The 20580-nt window shown below is 35.7% G+C and overlaps 1 protein-coding gene across 1 annotated transcript in view; it reads right to left on the bottom strand.

The window, feature by feature from the left end:
- LOC128534119 (NACHT, LRR and PYD domains-containing protein 12-like) overlaps nucleotides 1–20580 on the bottom strand; it is a 483267-nt gene that overhangs the window by 421489 nt on the left and 41198 nt on the right. The window contains exon 11 of the mRNA XM_053508420.1: nucleotides 13684–13857. Within this exon, the coding sequence (XP_053364395.1) occupies nucleotides 13684–13857 (174 nt within the window). The remainder of the gene's footprint in view (nucleotides 1–13683; nucleotides 13858–20580) is intronic.

Below are 20580 nucleotides of genomic sequence, written 5' to 3'. Positions count from 1 at the left end.
ATGACCTCTGCTGAGCCTGCCCCCCCAGTTCTGTGGTGCGTGTCTTCACAACACACGTGGGGTATAGCCAAGGAAGTGTAGTCCAGTGCGGGCAATGCTTGAATATGGAGCCTGAGCCTGTTTTCTTCAGTGTTTTTGGACCTCAGATTCCAAAACAACTTTGGATCTTTGGATTGGATCTCAGATTGGACTTTCTGATCACTTTCTCATTGAACTCAGTTGTGAAATGCCTCTCCCCTGCCTCAGGGTAAAATCAACCATTACTTTTCGTAAAATTACTTCTGTTGATCATTCACTGTTTACTGATTCTGTACGGACACATCTTTCAGATATTACTGAACACAGCTCTGCTCTTGATATTCTTGCCAAATATAATAACGCTCTTTCTACCGCCCTTAATATTCACGCCCCACTCAAATGCAGAATCGTACCTTCTACACATACATCACCCTGGTTTACCCCCTCACTTCGCAAAATTGAAAACCATTGGTCGTCTCCTGGAACGCCTTTACAGGAAAACTGGCTTGACCGTGCATCTTATTGCATACAAGGATCATATTCAGCTATATAAATTGGCTTTAAATAACGCACGCTCCAGCTATTATTCTACTCTGATCACAAATGCATCTTCCCGTCCTAAAACACTGTTTTCTATAGTTAACAAACTCACTAGCCCTCCTGTCCCTGTTATGACCAACTCTGTAGATGTCTGTGAGTCATTCTTACATTACTTCCAAAATAAAATAATTCATATACATTCTCTCTTTTTTAACAGTGTACTCCCCTATCCACTCAAATGACTTCCCTACAGACTGGTATTTTTACTGATTTTGATCCTCCAACCCCTGCTTTTATTTCTGAGTTAATCAGTAAAGTTAATCCCTCTTTCTGTCATCTCGATCCTGCCCCTACGTCCCTGCTTAAATACTCTGCACCTGTTATTTCACGGCCTATTTCACTTCTCATTTCTAAAATCTTGAACACTGGTGTTGTTCCTCTTAAATTAAAGACTGCAGCTGTCACACCAGTCTTAAAAAAAACCTGGCCTTGACCCGGATGATATGGCCAACTACCGGCCAATTTCAAATCTTCCGCTACTTTCAAAAATACTTGAAAAAGTTGTTGCTGTTCAACTACAGTCCTATTTGTCATCTCATAATCTGTATGAATGTTTCCAATCCAGTTTTTGCCCTCACCACAGTACAGAGACAGCGCTTCTTAAGGTTGTCAATGACCTTCTTATGGCCTCTGATGCTGGCTCTGTTAGCATTTTGAGTCTGTTAGATCTTTCTTCTGCATTTGATACTATCTCTCACAGTATTTTCATTTCACGACTCTCTGCTCTTGGTATTTCTGGAACTGCCTTATCCTGGTTCATTTCTTATCTGTCTGACCGTCAACACTATATTACTATCCGCCAGTCTAAATTCTCTAAAGCTCCTGTTTCTCATGGTGTTCCGCAGGGTTCTGTTCTTGGCCCACTACTGTTTATCATCTTCATGCTTCCTCTAGGTAAAATTATCCGCCGTCATGGTTTCAATTTCCACTGTTATGCAGACGACACTCAACTCTATATCAGTTTTCAACACTACCATCCCTTTTCCACTAACTCTGTTTCTGCTTGTGTTGATGACATAAATGCTTGGATGACCAGTAACCTTCTCAAGCTCAATACTGATAAAACAGATTTTTTACCTGTTGGTTCACCTAAAAACATTGTTTCTCTTTGTACTGATACTATTAACATTTCCGGGACCTTGGTTAGACCTTCCACCACCGTTAAAAATCTGGGTATAATTTTTGACTCCCATCTTACCTTTCTATCTCACATTTTTTCACTTACTAAATCTGCCTTCTATCACCTCTGTAATATAGCTCGTCTACGGCCCTTCTTAGACATCAAGGATGCTGAGACACTGGCTCACGCTTTCATTACTTCTTGACTTGACTACTGTTATTCTCTTTTTTATGGTCTACCAAATACAACATTAAATAAGCTCCAATACATTCAGAACTCTGCTGCTAGGGTCCTCACTTACTCAAAGAAATCCTCACACATCACTCCCATCCTACACAAACTTCATTGGCTACCTGTTCGCTCCCACATTCAATACAAGATTCTCCTTATCACCTTCAAAGCACTCCATGGTCTTGCCCCCGCATATATTTCTAATCTTAATTTAATACTAACTCCCCTGTTCGCACACTCCGATCTGCAGATGATGGTCTACTGTTAATTTCTCGCCATAGACTACCACCATTTGGAGGGCGAGCATTTAGTATTTCTGCCCCTACACTCTGGAATTCTATTCCCAAACACATCCATGATTTTTCTTCACTACAGGATTTCAAAACCAACCTTAAAACATATCTTTTCTCTTCCTCTTTTACCAATCTTTGAATATGTGTTTAGATCAATTCTACTGGTTGTCAAAAAATAGTACCTAACAACCTTTCGTCAAACTCAATCTTGACAGTTTTATTGCCCCTTTTATGACCTTTTATGACCTTTGAGTTGACCTTTGGATGACCTTTAGGATTTTTTATGACCTGGAGTTTCCGATAAAAAAAAAGGGGGGGGGGGGGTATGGCGGGGGGTAACGATGCTTATGCGCTAGACATCGTTTTATTCACTTATTTAATTTATTTATTTCATAGATTTATTTCATTTATATACGTATTTATTTATATACGTATTTATTTATTTATTATAAGAATTTGTTCAGGGTGTTTTTTATATGAAAAAATATGCTTGGTGCGGGGACTCGATTTCAAGGTGCTTGTGTTTAACTATTAAGACAGGGTGAATTTATTTGTTACCAAAGGGTGAACAATGAAACATTTTATTAACTTTGGTAAAAAAAACTTGATGAGTTTTGAATGACTGAGGACTGTTGAAGTTGTTAGTTTTTAAGTTACTTAAAGAGAAGAAGAATAAACGTTACCAGAGGGCGAGAGCCCCGAGTCGTTGAAGAAGAAGGAAAAAGTTGGTCTCGATGATACGCCTAAAACGTTGTTGCGAACATGCCCGCGAGTCTAAGAAAAGAGTAAAGAAGACAAGCGCGAGGTCTGCGCGTAAACGTTTATGCAGCGTGAGCTTGTCCGATGTTAAGAGCGTGTAGAGCATGAACAGCGAGTTCGCGTCTGGTACGGCCAGAGTTTGGTGAAAGGGGAATCAAACGGGTTTCCTCTCGAGCGCTGTGATTGGCCGGATCTGCGCGTGACGGAACCCCGCCTCCGCCTCTTCTGCTTAGTCGCGAAAGGTGTTTATTTTTCAGTGCTCATCTAACTCTGTTGTTCTGAACACAGTTTTTAGGTAGGACTGTGCCTATTATGTCTTTTAAAAAGTTCTCTAACACTAGAGCTGAGGTGACCGTGTGTGTAGTGATTAGTAATAATAGAAGGAACAAAAGTTGATCCGTGAATTATCAGTGCACTTTGTGCCATGATCATTTTGTCAGGAATGGTATGATGATGAACTGATCCAACAGATCGGGTAAAAGTCTAGCCGGTTTTACATATGCTTATATATATACGAGGACCATGTGTTAAAAACCTGGTACTATAGTTTTCTTGAAAAGAACAAATCTGCGTTCTGTTTGTCATAGCAGGGGTTGTAATGGCATAGAGGTGTTAGTTAACATCCATTAGCAGATTAGGATGTAATAAAAGTTTAGCCAGATATTTTTTTTCATGGGGAGATGGGGCTAATGTTTAATAGCATTGTTTATAAAATGTTTATGTCCATGCATGTGTAGCAGATTTTATATTTAAATTTAATTTCACTCAGAATCTGTCTTTTTATATTAATTCTTTAATATTTTGATATTTTACACTCTGGAAATGATTGTTTTATTGCTTATTTATTTTAATCTTATTGGTTTGCACTTGTGGTAAAATATTCGGATATGCTTTGTGAAAAAAAAACCATTTTGATGTGTTCTATTACTCATCTTATTCTCTCCAAATATTTTTTTTTGCAAATATCTTTAATGTACAGACATGCCAACTTTACAGTTTTATTATATGTATAGAAGAAGATAGAAAAAGGTATGTGTTTAGAGGGGTTATATTTATTGGATTATTTAATTATTTAATTGGTGGCCTAAAATGATCAATTGATTAATTAGTTGAAACCCTCATTTTTATACAAATCTAACATAGATGACATAGAGGTTACTCACTTAGGTACCCTTACTCCAACTGCTATAAAACTAACCCTTTTTTTTTCTTTAACTATGCATCCCTCAACCAACATGGCATTCACATTATCCCTGATTTAATATTATGTTTCTTACTACTATTTTTCGGGGACATCTCTTCAGTTCTAGCACCTGATTTGCACATAGCACACAACGCCTATGTTAATTACATGCTATCCCTATGTGCTGAGTAAAGAGACAAGTGAGATTCATCACTCAGCTCATCCGAATAAGAGTAAAATGGAAAAGTTTGGTGCATCTGCCGTTGACTTCTCTTATTTTTCTCTTAACAGGAAATTTAGAGAGAATTTAAGAGAAATTTAAGGAAATTACTCCATGAGGATCTTTATCTTATTTTAGTGTCAGAGATTTTGCAAGTAAATGTTCACACAGTAAACGTTTAGAACTCAGTGTTGCAGCGCCACCTAGTGTTAGTGTCCTTACTTTCTTGCTTGTTTGGTGTTAATGTGCAATGTTTTATTTTGAGTGTTTTAAAAGCTCACATTCTTGTTCATTTATCACCCATCTAATATTTAAAACATTAATATTCAAAAGGCAAAAAAAGTATTATATTTAGTAAAATGGGGTAATTATTTTTGGACTGACAAGAAGAAATATTTTTTCTGTTAAAAAATTGTATTTGTTGCTATGACTTTCATCTTCAAAAGACTACATTTTGTGGCAATTTCATTTCATTAAATTCATTTAACAGCATTTTATTTTAGTTCATTTTATTTTACCTTTATTTTCACACAGTCTAAAAAATGATTCTGTGGCCTTGTAAATTTCACAGTTATAAAAAGGTTATGTTACCTTAATAAAATCTCTAAAAGTCACATACATGATTGTTTGAGTTAGACAAATCAAAATAAATGCCTAAAAAACAACTATTAGTTTGATCTTAAATTTACACTATAATTTGAGTTTACTTCACTAGTAAAAATCAGCATTTGACTAACTGAATTATATTTTTAACATGCACATAATATTTTTTGATACATTTCAATCAAAATATCTGTTAATGGAGTAATTGTACTGATTAGTTTCAAGAACTACAATTATCACTCATTCCAACTCAATATTCTTTATGTTTAACAACAAAAACTTAAATAATTGAGTAAATTGTCCTGTGCAAGTGCTCATGGGAAGTCTGGTGTAACATCAGAGACAAGAAGGCTGTGAGGATGTGAGAATGGACATGAAGCACCTGGAACATTCTGGAACACTCCTTACAAATCCTGGTGAGTAAACAGCTAACACAAGTTACTGTAATAATGACTCTGTCTGCCTGCACACACAACTTTATAGTGTGTGAGTTACTGTTCTGAATCCTGTCACAGACGAGCTCCAGAGCTAACGATAGCTAGCAACAGGCCAGTCCTGAGGTTCAGTGTGATTTAGCTTGTTTGTTCCAACCACCAAACTGCTCAGCTAAAGCGCGTTTAATACAGACACTTAAACTGTGGTGTAAAAGGAGAGATTTAACACCGAGCAGCAGCGCGTGCATGTCCGGGTTTCCTCCGGGTTTCTCGGTGTAAACGGCGGCGGTTGTGCCGCAATATTTGAATTTCTCCCGCCAAATGCGGTGATTTTGCGCCGCCAACCGCCACTGTGGCGAGGATATAAAACTAACGTGTTCAAATAATTACCGCATTTGTACCGGTCCACCTCACACACTGAACCGCGAGTCTGCTCGGTCACTCCGACACTTTAAGGAAGAAACGCGGACCAAATCCGGTTTAAACAGCAGAAATGAGGTCCAGTGTCCGGGTTCTGGCAGTGTTTTATCTGTTACTGTATATGAGTATTTTTAACATGATTAAACACTGAGCACGCAGCAGCAGATGTTATAAATAAATGTGCTAAGTACTGTACTAGTAACTAAAGAAATTGTAAATGTGTAACCATTGAATCAAGGATAGAAATTAAAACAAGGCTTGAAGTCTAGACTATACAAGTTTTCCACTCGAGTGTACTAGATTTTCCATTAACTAAAGTAAAAAAATTGATATAGTTGATAGTCATGCGTAAATAAAGTTGGGTATCATTTTTCTACAAGGGACAAAAACATGTACAAGGGACGTTCGAGTCAAAGCGGGACCGTTGATTGTGCAGAATAACAGAACACCCCCTTTATTTCTCTCTCTATTTTTTTCTCTATCTATGAGGTTGTTTATTGTTCTGTAAGAGCAAAATGCCTTTGGTGATCAAAGCAGTCCGTTTTGTGTAAAAGCATTCCACTGAAATGTTCACCGCAATTTTACCAGCAATGGGCTACGTAAAATCAAATCAGTTTTACTTCTTCGTTTTAGAGAATTTATCACAAGTCCCGCTTTGACTTAAACACCAATCGTAGATTAGTGTGATGATGTATATTAGTCCAAAAAGTATGTATTTGAACGGAAGTACTATTTTACCAGTCTGGTAGACTTTATAGTAACAGTCACACTTGTACTTACTTGTGTACTATTGTTCCTTTTTAGATGCCAGCATTATGGGATGGCGGTGTAAGCTCTGCACATTTGTCGCATCATCAAAAGGAATTTCGATCATTATCGAGTGAAGCATGGTACTGTTGGTCATGGATATTTAGTGTCCTGTGTTCATTTAGACTGTCATTGCTTCTTTAAGACCTGAGAAGGTCTGCACACACATTTGTATGGATCCCACAGTTTGCAGCAAAACTGAAGTGTGAAGGTGTGCAATCTTTCAGATGTAAAATGTGACTCATTAGATTCTAATACAAAAGTCTACTTTCCTCATGTTAACTGTATAATACTTGTGGCAGAAGTATTGTTTCTGAGACTGTTTACTAAAAGATAAATTCAGCTCTTTGTTTATGATCTTGTTACATGTCATTTGCATGTAAACCAGGTTGAGTTTAGACTTCATGTCTTGTCAAATTTGGCAAATAAATGTTTAATTAAAATGGTAATGTGTATATTGTTTTTTTTTCATTCAGTTAAAATAATGCATTTCACTACATTTCGTACTGTGTATGTTTGTGTATGTGACAAATAAAATTTGAATTTGAAATATTTAGTAAATGTAGCACATTTGTTTGTTAAATAATAGTATAATTTTCAGTATCTTCTACCTTCCATTTCAATTATATCTACTCAATTATTTTACTAATTTTCACTTTGCATTAACTTCTGATTTTCATTACATTAACCTAATTTTGTACATCATTGTACTAAATATAGTTATTCAGGTCTACTTATTTTTTTTTACCAACTTGTACTCAACTCATGAAGTATATTTTACATGATTTTTATAGTTTTTTATATTTACTCAATATTTTTAAGTGTAAAAATGTTTCACCCAAAAAATTGAGTACAGCACAGTTTTATTTTTTTAGAGTGTATGAAAAAATAGTACCTAACAACCTTTCGTCAAACTCAATCTTGACAGTTTTATTGCCCCTTTTATGACCTTTGAGTTGACCTTTAGGATTTTTTATGACCTGGAGTTTCCGATAAAAAAAAAGGGGGGGGGGGGGGTATGGCGGGGGGTAACGATGCTTATGCGCTAGACATCGTTTTATTCACTTATTTAATTTATTTATTTCATAGATTTATTTCATTTATATACGTATTTATTTATATACGTATTTATTTATTTATTATAAGAATTTGTTCAGGGTGTTTTTTATATGAAAAAATATGCTTGGTGCGGGGACTCGATTTCAAGGTGCTTGTGTTTAACTATTAAGACAGGGTGAATTTATTTGTTACCAAAGGGTGAACAATGAAACATTTTATTAACTTTGGTAAAAAAAACTTGATGAGTTTTGAATGACTGAGGACTGTTGAAGTTGTTAGTTTTTAAGTTACTTAAAGAGAAGAAGAATAAACGTTACCAGAGGGCGAGAGCCCCGAGTCGTTGAAGAAGAAGGAAAAAGTTGGTCTCGATGATACGCCTAAAACGTTGTTGCGAACATGCCCGCGAGTCTAAGAAAAGAGTAAAGAAGACAAGCGCGAGGTCTGCGCGTAAACGTTTATGCAGCGTGAGCTTGTCCGATGTTAAGAGCGTGTAGAGCATGAACAGCGAGTTCGCGTCTGGTACGGCCAGAGTTTGGTGAAAGGGGAATCAAACGGGTTTCCTCTCGAGCGCTGTGATTGGCCGGATCTGCGCGTGACGGAACCCCGCCTCCGCCTCTTCTGCTTAGTCGCGAAAGGTGTTTATTTTTCAGTGCTCATCTAACTCTGTTGTTCTGAACACAGTTTTTAGGTAGGACTGTGCCTATTATGTCTTTTAAAAAGTTCTCTAACACTAGAGCTGAGGTGACCGTGTGTGTAGTGATTAGTAATAATAGAAGGAACAAAAGTTGATCCGTGAATTATCAGTGCACTTTGTGCCATGATCATTTTGTCAGGAATGGTATGATGATGAACTGATCCAACAGATCGGGTAAAAGTCTAGCCGGTTTTACATATGCTTATATATATACGAGGACCATGTGTTAAAAACCTGGTACTATAGTTTTCTTGAAAAGAACAAATCTGCGTTCTGTTTGTCATAGCAGGGGTTGTAATGGCATAGAGGTGTTAGTTAACATCCATTAGCAGATTAGGATGTAATAAAAGTTTAGCCAGATATTTTTTTTCATGGGGAGATGGGGCTAATGTTTAATAGCATTGTTTATAAAATGTTTATGTCCATGCATGTGTAGCAGATTTTATATTTAAATTTAATTTCACTCAGAATCTGTCTTTTTATATTAATTCTTTAATATTTTGATATTTTACACTCTGGAAATGATTGTTTTATTGCTTATTTATTTTAATCTTATTGGTTTGCACTTGTGGTAAAATATTCGGATATGCTTTGTGACTGCTAAAAATGGGACACGGCCCCTTTAAGAGTTACCGCTTTTCCGGTTCCGGCTGCTCACTTTTAGTTCGCGCGCGGTTAGCGTGGCTGGAGAGAGGTGAGTTCTGATGGAGCTCTAGCGAAAAAAAAAAAAAAAAAAAAAGTTTAATTATAGTTGGTTTATTGCGAGTAAAATGTATTTTTGTGATAAATATGCAATTTAACTGTAAGGAAGCCAGAATAGAGATTGTTTAATGCATGTTTTCATTGGAAGTGACAGTGTATGTATGTTTGAATTCCATGGCTAAAATGATCTATTTTGACTCGCAGGTCATTTATAAGCAAACATGAAGTTTTTTTCTATTCATCTGGTTTTTAATTTATTTAGAATAATAATAAAAATATATGTTCTTTTGGAATATTTGTTGTCCGGTCTCCTTCAATTCACAACACAACGCAGAGACAAACCGGTCACACATGGGGTTGTAATAATATCTAGGTAGAGAAACATTGACACAGGGTTAGGAATCCCCCTTACAGTTTTAATTTGATGTTTCATTAGACCCTAACATATAAGTTGAGTTAGCTCTCAATGCTCTCAAAATAGCCGGTAATGGGAGTTACACAAAGTATTTTCTTCAAAAAATCTTAACAAAAACTGATCTGAAGTAAACAGATCAGTAAATGTTCTTGGCTTGTTCTTGAGGGTTTTTTTTTTTTGTTTGTTTTCTTCCTCCTCACACTAAACCTCCACGCTCGAAAGTTCGGTTAGCTGCCATTGCTAGGTGTAAATATAATGTCATTTTAGAAACTTTTCAGAAAACTCTTAGAAAAACATCTGAGGTAAAAGTTGTTTTTCCTCTTCTTTTTCTTCCAGGTTTTGTCTTCCATTACAGTATTTCTTAACCCAAGTTAAAAGTAATTAGACTGGATTTTTAGCTACACAAATAATTGTTTGTAAAAAAAAATCTAACATACTGTATCCGAGTTAGAAGTTAATACTGTTGAATGTTTACACTTGTTTCATCGGTCATTAAACTTACACATATGACATTTCTTTTAGGTTTTATTAGTAAATGTTGTGAGCAATACTTTTATTTTAGAAACTCTAAAAAAAAAAAAAAAAAAAAAAAAAAATCTAACAAAATGTAAAAGTAGAAGTTCTTGATTGTTTAGACACGGTTCCTTTGTCACTAAACCTTCACGCAAGATCTGTTAAGCACCAAGGCTATGTGTCTAAGTATAATGTTGTTTTAGAAACTTTTCAGAAAACTCTTCTAACACATCTTAGGAAATAGTTTTTGTTCTCGAAGGTTTTGTCTTTGATTACAATATTTCTTCACCCATGAAAGTTATTACACCGGAATTAGCTGCACATTATTTTTCATAAAAATCCAACAACGTATTTGAGTTAGAAGTTGATACTGTTAAATGATTAGACTTGATTCCTCTGTGATTAAACTTACATGCATAATTTCTTTTTTAGTAATTGTTGTGAGTAATCATTTTATTTCAGAAACTTAAAAAAAAAAAAAAAACATCTAACAAAATTTAAAAGTAGAGGTTCTTAATTGTGACTTGTTTCATCTGTCACTAAACCTAAATGTATGAAAGATCTGTTTAATCGTCAAGGCTAAGTGTAAGTACAATGTCGTTTTAGAAACTTTTCAGAAAACTTACACATCACGGGCATTAGTTTTTGTTCTTGACGGTTTTGTCTTTGATTACAATATTTCTTCACCTAAGTTATATGTTATTTCACTGGAATTTTAGTTATGCAAATGATTTCTTCATTCATAAAAATCAAACAACGTATCTGAGAAAAAAAAACTGATGTCCTTCGTAATTTTGTCTTGTTTTCTAGTAGGTGTGTCTGTGTACCTGTGTTTGTGGGGATGCAACAAGTATAAAAAACAAATAAAAAAAATAAAAAATAAAATAAAAAAAATGCACAATGAGTTCTTAAACTTCTGTTACAAACCTAAGTTAAAGTCAACGTTCTTTATGGTTTTGCCCTGTGCCGCTAGGCCTTTACTTTTGAAAGTTCGGGTAACTAAATGTAAATATTAAATCTTTATATGCACTGTAATTTTTGAACATTAAACATTTTAAAAGTAAAAATTTAGCAATTTACTTTATTTGAGGTAATTGTTGTTTTTTTCCCCCATGTTTCCTCTGCCACTAATGCCTGAAAGTTCTGTCAGGGGTCATAGAGGTAATAGTTAATAGAAGATAAGCCTTTAGAAGCATTTACAACGTTTGAGTGTCCTTGTGCCTGATGTAGTAAAAGCTTGGACAGACAACTGTCAGGTCAAAAGAAGATGCTAAACTTCTGTTAGAAACTTTTCTCAAAAATCTAAGGTAAAAGTCAGCAATCTTTAGGGATTTGTCTTGTTTCCCTGCATCACTATGCCTTCACCTGTGAAAGTTCTGGTAGCTAAATGTGAATATTAAACTTTATATGCAATGCATATTTTGACTTCAAAGTCTTTTTTTCATAAACTTTTAGCAGCATACTGTATTTGAGGGAAATGTTTACGATGTCTGTCGCTAAACCTTCATGTATGAAGATCTGTTAAGCGTCATGGCTATGTGTTTTTTTTTAAATTTTTTTATAATGTTTTAGAAACTTTTCAGAAAACTCTTCTAACACATCCCGGGCAACAGTTGTTTTTGATGTTTTTCTTCCATTACAATATTTCTTTACCTATGAAAGTTAGTGCACCGGAATTTTAGCTATACAAATGATATATAAAATGATATATAAAATCAAACAACATATCTAAGGGTAAAAAAAAAACGATATCCTTAATAATTTTGTCTTTTTTTCCAGTAGGTGTGTCTGCGTACCTATGTTTATGGGGATGTAACAAGAGGGTAGATTAAAAATAATAATAAATGCACAATGAGCTGTTGAACTTTTCCTAAAATCTAAGTCAACGTTCTTTATGGTTTTGCCTTGTTTTCCCTGTCACTATGCCTTCACTCGCGAAAGTCCGGGTAGCTTAATATGAATATTAAAGTTTATATGAATTGCAGTTGTGACTACACAGTCTTTTTCTTTTCATAAACGTTTACCAGCATACTTTATCTGAGGGAATTGGTTGTGTTGTCTATCCCTAAACCTTCATGTATGAAAGATCTGTTAAGCGTCAAGGCTAAATGTAAGTATAAGGTAGCTTTAGAAACTTTTCAGAAAACTCTTCTAACACATCCTAGGCAACAGTTATTGTTCTTGTTGTTTTTTTTCTTCTATTACCAATATTTCTTTACCTAAGTTAAAAGTAATTAGACCGGAATTTTAGCTACACAAATAATTTTTTTGTAAAAATCTAACATACTGTATCCGAGTTAGAAGTTGATACTGTTGAATGATTACACCTGATTCCTCTGTCATTAAACTTACATGTATGAAATTTCTTTTAGTTTCTTGTAGTAATTGTTATGAGTAATAATTTTATTTCAGAAACTTAAAAAAAAAAACATCTAACAAAATTGTAAAAACAGAAGTTCTTGATTGTTTAGACTTGGTTCCTCAGTCACTAAACCTTCACGCTTGAAGGAGCTGTTAAGCATCAAGGCTATGTTTAAGTATAATGGGGTTTTAGAAACTTTTCAGAAAACTCTTCTAACAAATCACGGGTATTCCTAAAGGTCATCCAAAGGTCAACTCAAAGGTCATAAAAGGTCATAAAAGGGGCAATAAAACTGTCAAGATTGAGTTTGACGAAAGGTTGTTAGGTACTATTTTTTGTTGTCATGTTTCTGTATTTTGTTTTGTTGTCTTTCAGATGTCTCTTTCTATGTGTAAACATTTTTGTTATTGTAAAGCGGCCTTGAGTCTCCTAAAAGGCGCTATATAAAATAAACATTCTCCTTCTTCTTCTTATTATTATTATCATTATAAATGTTTATTTAAGGACATACATACCTTATTGTGTGATAAATAAAGTGTTACCACCAGTCTTTACCTTCTGGTTATTCTAGCAAAATATGAGGAATTGGTAAATAAATCCAGGCTTTCTAACTGTGATCTCCTCTCATACACACACCTATTGATCCTGTTCTCAACTTCAGCTCTGTTACTGTATGAGTGTATTTGAATCAGTGAGTTTATTTATAGATATTCTTTATTTATGCCAGAATGTGAAATAATACAAGACTATTTAAGAGCTCGGTAAAAGAACTATTAATAAAGACTCCATGTTTTAATACTGCTTCTATGATATAGATCTGGCAACCCTGTTTATAGCAGTTAGATGGAGACGAATGTCTAATGACAAAATAAACATTATTTCAGCTTTAAGACCAATAAAATGTTTCTCATTTGCATTTCCCTGCTGCTTTTAAACCCTACAGCTCACACACAGTGCATTTAGTTTGTGTCCCAGGTGCAGTTTGTGTGATTAGTTACAGTGTTTTAGTAAATTTCACAGTCATTTCAGACACACTGCAGTCACATCAAGTCATGTTTTGCTCTGCAGCTTCTCACATACGTACATCTGACCCAAAGACTCTGTGACAAATCATCAGTGTGCAGTGAAAAGAAACAATCTTCCTCCTCAGGACATTGATGATCAACCTAAAACTTCTGCTTCAGTCTCACTATTAGAGAATGTGTCTTACTGAGGAGCAGGTCATGTGACTCTCAGAGAGATGATCTTACCTCAGTGTCTCCAGTTTACAGTCAGGATTCTCCAGTACAGCACAGAGACACTTCACTCCTGAGTCTCCTACTTTATTCTCAGACAGATCCAGTTTTCTCAGGTGTGAGGGGTTTGATGTCAGAGCTGAAGTCAGAGCAGCACAGCCTTCATCTGAGACACCACACTTATACAACCTGTAGAGAGACACAATGACACACTCTTCATCACCAGATTTCAATCTTCATTTAAGACTTAGTTTAAAGCTAATTTGTTTGTAAAATGTCATGATTTTTGTTAGGTAGTTTGAAATTAAGTACATAGTTTAAACTATAGAATGTATTGTCTAATGTGTTAGTGTTAAATCTTATGTACTTCACTTCTAGTATAATGCTCTGTAGCTGTCGTCCTGTTTTTAGAGTCTCTGTGTAACAATGCTTCAGTCTCACAAAATCTCTGTTCAGACAAGTTTATCATTTAAAAAATAAATAAATATTAAAATATAACACATTAAATATAATACATTACAGATATACTTTAATTTCCTTAATTACTGTGTCAGGTACAGTATGTATGTTACACAGCCATATACTTTAAAGATTGATTCTGACTATATAAGCACACAATAAATAAGAAAAATATTCATAAATATAATGAGTGATACCATTATTGTATTGGCCTTGCGCATCTATCTATAATTATTATTTTTTTGTGCAGCCTGTACTAATAGTATGCTAATTAGGCCCAACCTCAATTTCATGTCACCTGAACCATCATTATAATTTTCTTCAAAACAACCATCACGGTGGACACAGAGGCAACTCGCAACAAAGACGTAAGTGTTTTACAGAATCTGACAAGAAAAACATCTTGTTTGTTGACACCTTGTCACATTTGCATACTCATTAATATTCATTATCGCCTGCCAAAGATGGGCGTGTACACCGGACCAGCCTTGTCATGTTCAATTATTTCAATGTTTATACAACACAATGTATTTGCTATAGTGACTATTTTCTTCTCTTTATTTTAACATACAATCCAACACATTATTGTGAGAACTATGTATGGTCTGTGTCTTTAGCATGTAAAATTACACGTGAATTGGGTTTTTGTATAATTTAATTACATCATACAGTAAATACACTCAGTACAAAATTAGCCTCCCAAACAGCTTTAAGTATAAACATATACAATATATTATACTAATATAACTTCACGTATACTAGTCATTAGTCCATCCTAGTCTTTGGCATGCTAGGATTTAATATACGTAGCATTGTTTCTTATTACTTGCACAGCCAAACAAGATTTGTTCATGTCTTAGAATTAATTCATTTTGTTAAATAAAAAAAAGAAAAAAACTCCACTGTGGTTTAAATTACTTTGTTGCTGTCTCATTTCACATTTTAAATTTTAAATAAAAATTGACTTATTAAAATAAAATGCTTTTGGCGCGTGTGAGTTATTGTGGAAAATTGGGTTTAATTTTATAACTGTAACCAAATGGTAGCTTTTTCCTCAACACAAAATGAAAACATAGAACATTGAAGGGAGCTTCGCCCCAACCTTCAGGGAATTTGGAAAGATTAAGTACACTGTAAAAATTATTATAGGAAATGGAGAAAGAGAACAAGGATGAAAGTATATGATGAGTTTATTAAGGGTGATGGGACTAGAAAAGAGGATTTAAAATGAAAGGAAGTTGAGGGAGATCAAGACCAAAAGGTGGCAGTAATGCAACATAGTGGATGCCAACCGCCAGTAAACACTAGTGATGGCAAGTTCGAATCATTTAGTGACTCGGTTCTTTGAATCTCGTTCATCAAAATGTCATTTCGTTCATTTCGTTCTTTTGATCAGAAATAAATTAAAATGTGGCGTTTTCAATAAAAATACCCCCAATACGTCTACATACACAAATTTTGGCTATAGTTTCAGTTACAAAAATATTACAATGTAACTAAGGACATATTATAATGAAGAGCAGCTCACCTCGTATACTTTCCAATCTGAGTCGTTCGTTCTTTTGAATCTATTGCACCGCATAACGCCAATGGAAGTCACGTGTCAAAAAAACGAACGACTCGAGACTTGAAGACTTATTGCTGAGAATCGTTCAATACTGTTTCCTGTATGTAACGTACGGAGGTTTTGCGATGCTTTCCAATAGAAAATGAACGAATCACTCTCCGAGACGACTCATTCATCTGAGTCATGTTAAAGATTCGTTCAAAAAGAACGAATCGTTCATGAACGACCCATCACTAGTAAACACCAAGAAGAAAAAGGACTAACTACGTCATCAACCTGAGTCCACTGTTGCCACTAGACACAGGCATGTTAAGTACTTTGGAAAGTTTATTTTAAACTCATAAGAGCATCATTAGATTATAGCAGCATAGCGTATACTGTATGTCTGCAGCAGACATCACACATCACAGGAATAATAATCCAAAACCATGTAAACACAAAAGGAAATAAGAAACCAATAATATATATACAGAGGGCTAAAAAGATCCGGGTACAGCATGAACAGGGACAGTATTCTACATTCCACAGTACAAGATAACAGCTAAGGAAACTCACAGGTATACAAATATCACTTGAATAGGAGGAGAAGCGTTATCAAGGAGAGGTGATAACTGTATCAGATAGCATGTCAGCCATCACTAGTCTGGAAACAGGAAATTCTTGCAGACAAAACCATCTAGATAACATCTTACAAATAGTGTCAGAATTATACCAGAAGGGTGTAAGGAGCTCTTTCCTATGGGTACCAGCACATGTAGGAGTAAAAGGAAATGAAGAAGCAGATAAAGTAGAAAATATACTAGGGAAAAATTATCAGAAAAAGATATAATAAACAAATGAAACTGGTTTAACAGATAAAATCTAATAGTTTTTAAAAATCATCTTTTTTTGCTCGTGCCGTTACATATAATATCTGACGTTCCACACTCCAGTACAGCAGGAGGTAATGCACCAAAATCCACCCAAAAAACCTCAAAGAAGAAGAAGCTGTCTGCAGATGGGTCAGAGAGCTGAAGCACTAACTGGTGGTTAATTATTACTGCATATTATCTTTGTGTATATTCTGATAACGCACTGTGTGTGTGTGTGTGTGTGTGTGTGTGTGTGTGTGTGTGTGTGTGTGTTATTTGAGTGAACAGATTATATTATACATTTTTAAGCTGCTCTTTCATGACCAGTGGTTGTAATTGTTTTGTTTTCTGTGTGAGACAAATTACTGCTTTCTGAAGAATACAGAAAAAAACACTCCATGTTGAAGTCCATGAAATAAATATATGATTCTTTACCTTTATTTAGCTTTAGTCTCAGATAAAAGGCCTATTCACATGGGATTAGTATTACCTGGGGACCTCGTGTGATACTTATTTCCCAGATATGATGTTTTTTATACAAATAAATATTACATTTATATTATATTACAAATAAAATTAGATTTCATACAAATAAAACTTTATTCGCTATTTTATTTCTTCCTACACATTGTGTTGTTGTATGGTTTATAGTGATACGAACCAGAACCCAAAATACTTTCACTCCAACACAGCCTCCATTCTGTGCAGAAGATGAATAGAAAGGTGCAAAGGACACAAATATCTTGAAAAGAATTATATATGACCCCAACAAATCCTGGCCAAATCATAGACATGCTAATTCACACAGGACTAATATCTTTACTTTAATACTTTTACTTTACAAGTTACAGACATGGCGGATTCGCGCGGGATTAAGATCACAGATAACCTCCTCAATTACTACAAATGACTAGAGGTCCTCAGGTAATACTAATCCTGTGCGATTAGGTCTAAAGGTTTGCCATTATTGTAGATTACAGAACACATGTTTTCATTGTTTTGTTGCTCTGGAGAAACATCTGTCCATTAAAGTGCCCCTATTATGCCATTTTAAAGGTTGCTAATATTGCTTAATGAGTCTCTTAAAACAGGTTTACATGTACGCAAATGTGACCGAGCATTCATGCCGGGTTCGCTTAAACACTTTGTAATATAAAAAAACAAACAATAAAAACAAGAGCACACGAAATCCTTTTTAACTGTTTATTTTCCACCATTCACCAAAACTGAACTTAACACTTCGTGAAGTGCGCATGCCCCTTGCCCTTCTACGCCAAGTCCCGAGGGGAAAAATGCATCACACACACATATGCACATCACGAGCGCCTGTGCATCTAACATTAACATATGACACTTACAGTACCACTGAGAAATGTCCTGCTCCAGTCGTGCTAGTGAAACAGTTTCTTGTCGATGTGCCACTTCAACCGTCAATGACGCCATCTTTTCTATGTATTGACGGGTCTCCAGAGCTGTGGTTCAGTTATGGTAATAGGCGTTTCGTTTTTCGACACACGCTGTAGCGGTGACCAATCATAAAGGACTGCTCCATCTGACCAATCACAGCAGTGAGGGCTCACGGAAAGGAGGGGTTTAGACAGACTGAATCTTCAAACTGCTTCACACGAGTCGTTTACGAATCATTTAGAAATGGGGTAAAATTAAATCTATTTTTGGAGAAAACTAAAGTGTTAACAAGAGTGTGGTAACGTTAATTGTAAGATGGAGGGCAAGTTGTTTGCGACGTAGAACGTGGGCGTCAAAATTGAGCGTTTTTCTAGCGTTCGTAGCATTCGGTAAGCGCGAATGAAGCGGCGAGTGTTTTCTACACATAGGAGTCAATGATAGTGTTCACACGGGCTTTGGTGACGTGCGTTTGTCCGGCTGCGCGTTTATACGGCGTCAAAAAAAACGTTGCATGCAGCTTTTTCTTGGTGTTCAAATTCCAACAAACGCAAGGAAAAAACGCTTCTAGTCCATTTTCTCCATGTTCATTTTACGCTTCGGAGGACCAGATATATCCCATGATCCTACAGGCTATACATAGGGAAATGCGGGAAAAAAGCAAAATAAAATGCTTAAAACATAAAACTTCCTTTAATCCGACGTTGTGCAGTCAGAGGGTGAACCCAGTAGCGGCGGCGATTTTTTCTCTCCCTACAGCATGTCGCCGTATTATTTTTTTATAATTTTTATATATTATATATATACAGGTCCTTCTCAAAAAATTAGCATATTGTGATAAAGTTCATTATTTTCTGTAATGTACTGATAAACATTAGACTTTCATATATTTTAGATTTATTACACACAACTGAAGTAGTTCAAGCCTTTTATTTATTTTAATATTGATGATTTTGGCATACAGCTCATAAAAAACCCCAAATCCTATCTCAAAAAATTAGCATATCATGAAAAGGTTCTCTAAACGAGCTATTACCTAATCATCTGAATCAACTAATTAACTCTAAACACCTGCAAAAGATTCCTGAGGCTTTTAAAAAATCCCAGCCTGGTTCATTACTCAAAACCGCAATCATGGGTAAGACTGCCGACCTGACTGCTGTCCAGAAGGCCATCATTGACACCCTCAAGCAAGAGGGTAAGACACAGAAAGAAATTTCTGAACGAATAGGCTGTTCCCAGAGTGCTGTATCAAGGCACCTCAGTGGGAAGTCTGTGGGAAGGAAAAAGTGTGGCAGAAAACGCTGCACAACGAGAAGAGGTGACCGGACCCTGAGGAAGATTGTGGAGAAGGACCGATTCCAGACCTTGGGGGACCTGCGGAAGCAGTGGACTGAGTCTGGAGTAGAAACATCGAGAGCCACCGTGTACAGGCGTGTACAGGCAGTGTCAAGTACCCTCAGTCAGTGATGGTCTGGGGTGTCATGTCAGCTGCTGGTGTTGGTCCACTGTGTTTTATCAATGGCAGGGTCAATGCAGCTAGCTATCAGGAAATTTTGGAGCACTTCATGCTTCCATCTGCTGAAAAGCTTTATGGAGATGAAGATTTCATTTTTCAGCACGACCTGGCACCTGCTTATAGTGCCAAAACCACAATGGTTTACTGACCATGGTATTACTGTGGCCTGCCAACTCTCCTGACCTGAACCCCATAGAGAATCTGTGGGATATTGTGAAGAGAAAGTTGAGAGACGCAAGACCCAACACTCTGGATGAGCTTAAGGCTACTATCGAAGCATCTTGGGCCTCCATAACACCTCAGCAGTGCCACAGGCTGATTGCCTCCATGCCACGCCGCATTGAAGCAGTCATTTCTGCAAAAGGATTCCTGACCAAGTATTGAGTGCATAACTGAACATATTTATTGCAAATTTTTTAAGATAGGAATTTGGGGTTTTTATGAGCTGTATGCCAAAATCATCAATATTAAAACAATTAAAAGGCTTAAACTACTTCAGTTGTGTGTAATGAATCTAAAATATATGAAAGTCTAATGTTTATCAGTACATTACAGAAAATAATTAACTTTATCACAATATGCAAATTTTTTGAGAAGGACCTGTATATATAATATAAAAACATTTTATGTATTATTAAAAAATATAATAATTTAATTAGAATTTTAAAACAAGAAGATTCATGTCTAATATAGCAAAATGGTCCATATTAATAGGAGTCTCCTCAAATAAAACAACAAGGGCTTTCATATCCAGTTCCTGACACACTGCCCCCACAGGTTAACACACAAACTACAATTTGGGCTGCAGGCTGGCGTTAGACAGAGACAAACGAACGCCGGTGTAGAAGTCAATCGAGCGCCACTACAAAACGCAACATAAACGTCTAGGACGTTCAGAGCGCGTTCGTTTATCCAAAAATTTAACACCCTTGTGAACATTACATTATTTGTGCATATAAAATTCATGCATGATATTTTGAGGACAGCCTGTGTAATTGTTTTCAGAAACTGGAAATATTAAATGTTTATCTGGAGGTAATCCGTCACACACAATGTTTCTGAATTCTCTTGTTCCATCCACTCTATACTTGTGTATGTTATGTGGCACATTA

Source organism: Clarias gariepinus, chromosome 12, assembly GCF_024256425.1.
Source record: "Clarias gariepinus isolate MV-2021 ecotype Netherlands chromosome 12, CGAR_prim_01v2, whole genome shotgun sequence".
NCBI classification, from domain to species: domain Eukaryota; kingdom Metazoa; phylum Chordata; class Actinopteri; order Siluriformes; family Clariidae; genus Clarias; species Clarias gariepinus.
The sequence above is the reverse complement of the archived record's forward strand: the minus strand, read 5'-3'. Positions and strand labels throughout refer to the sequence as shown.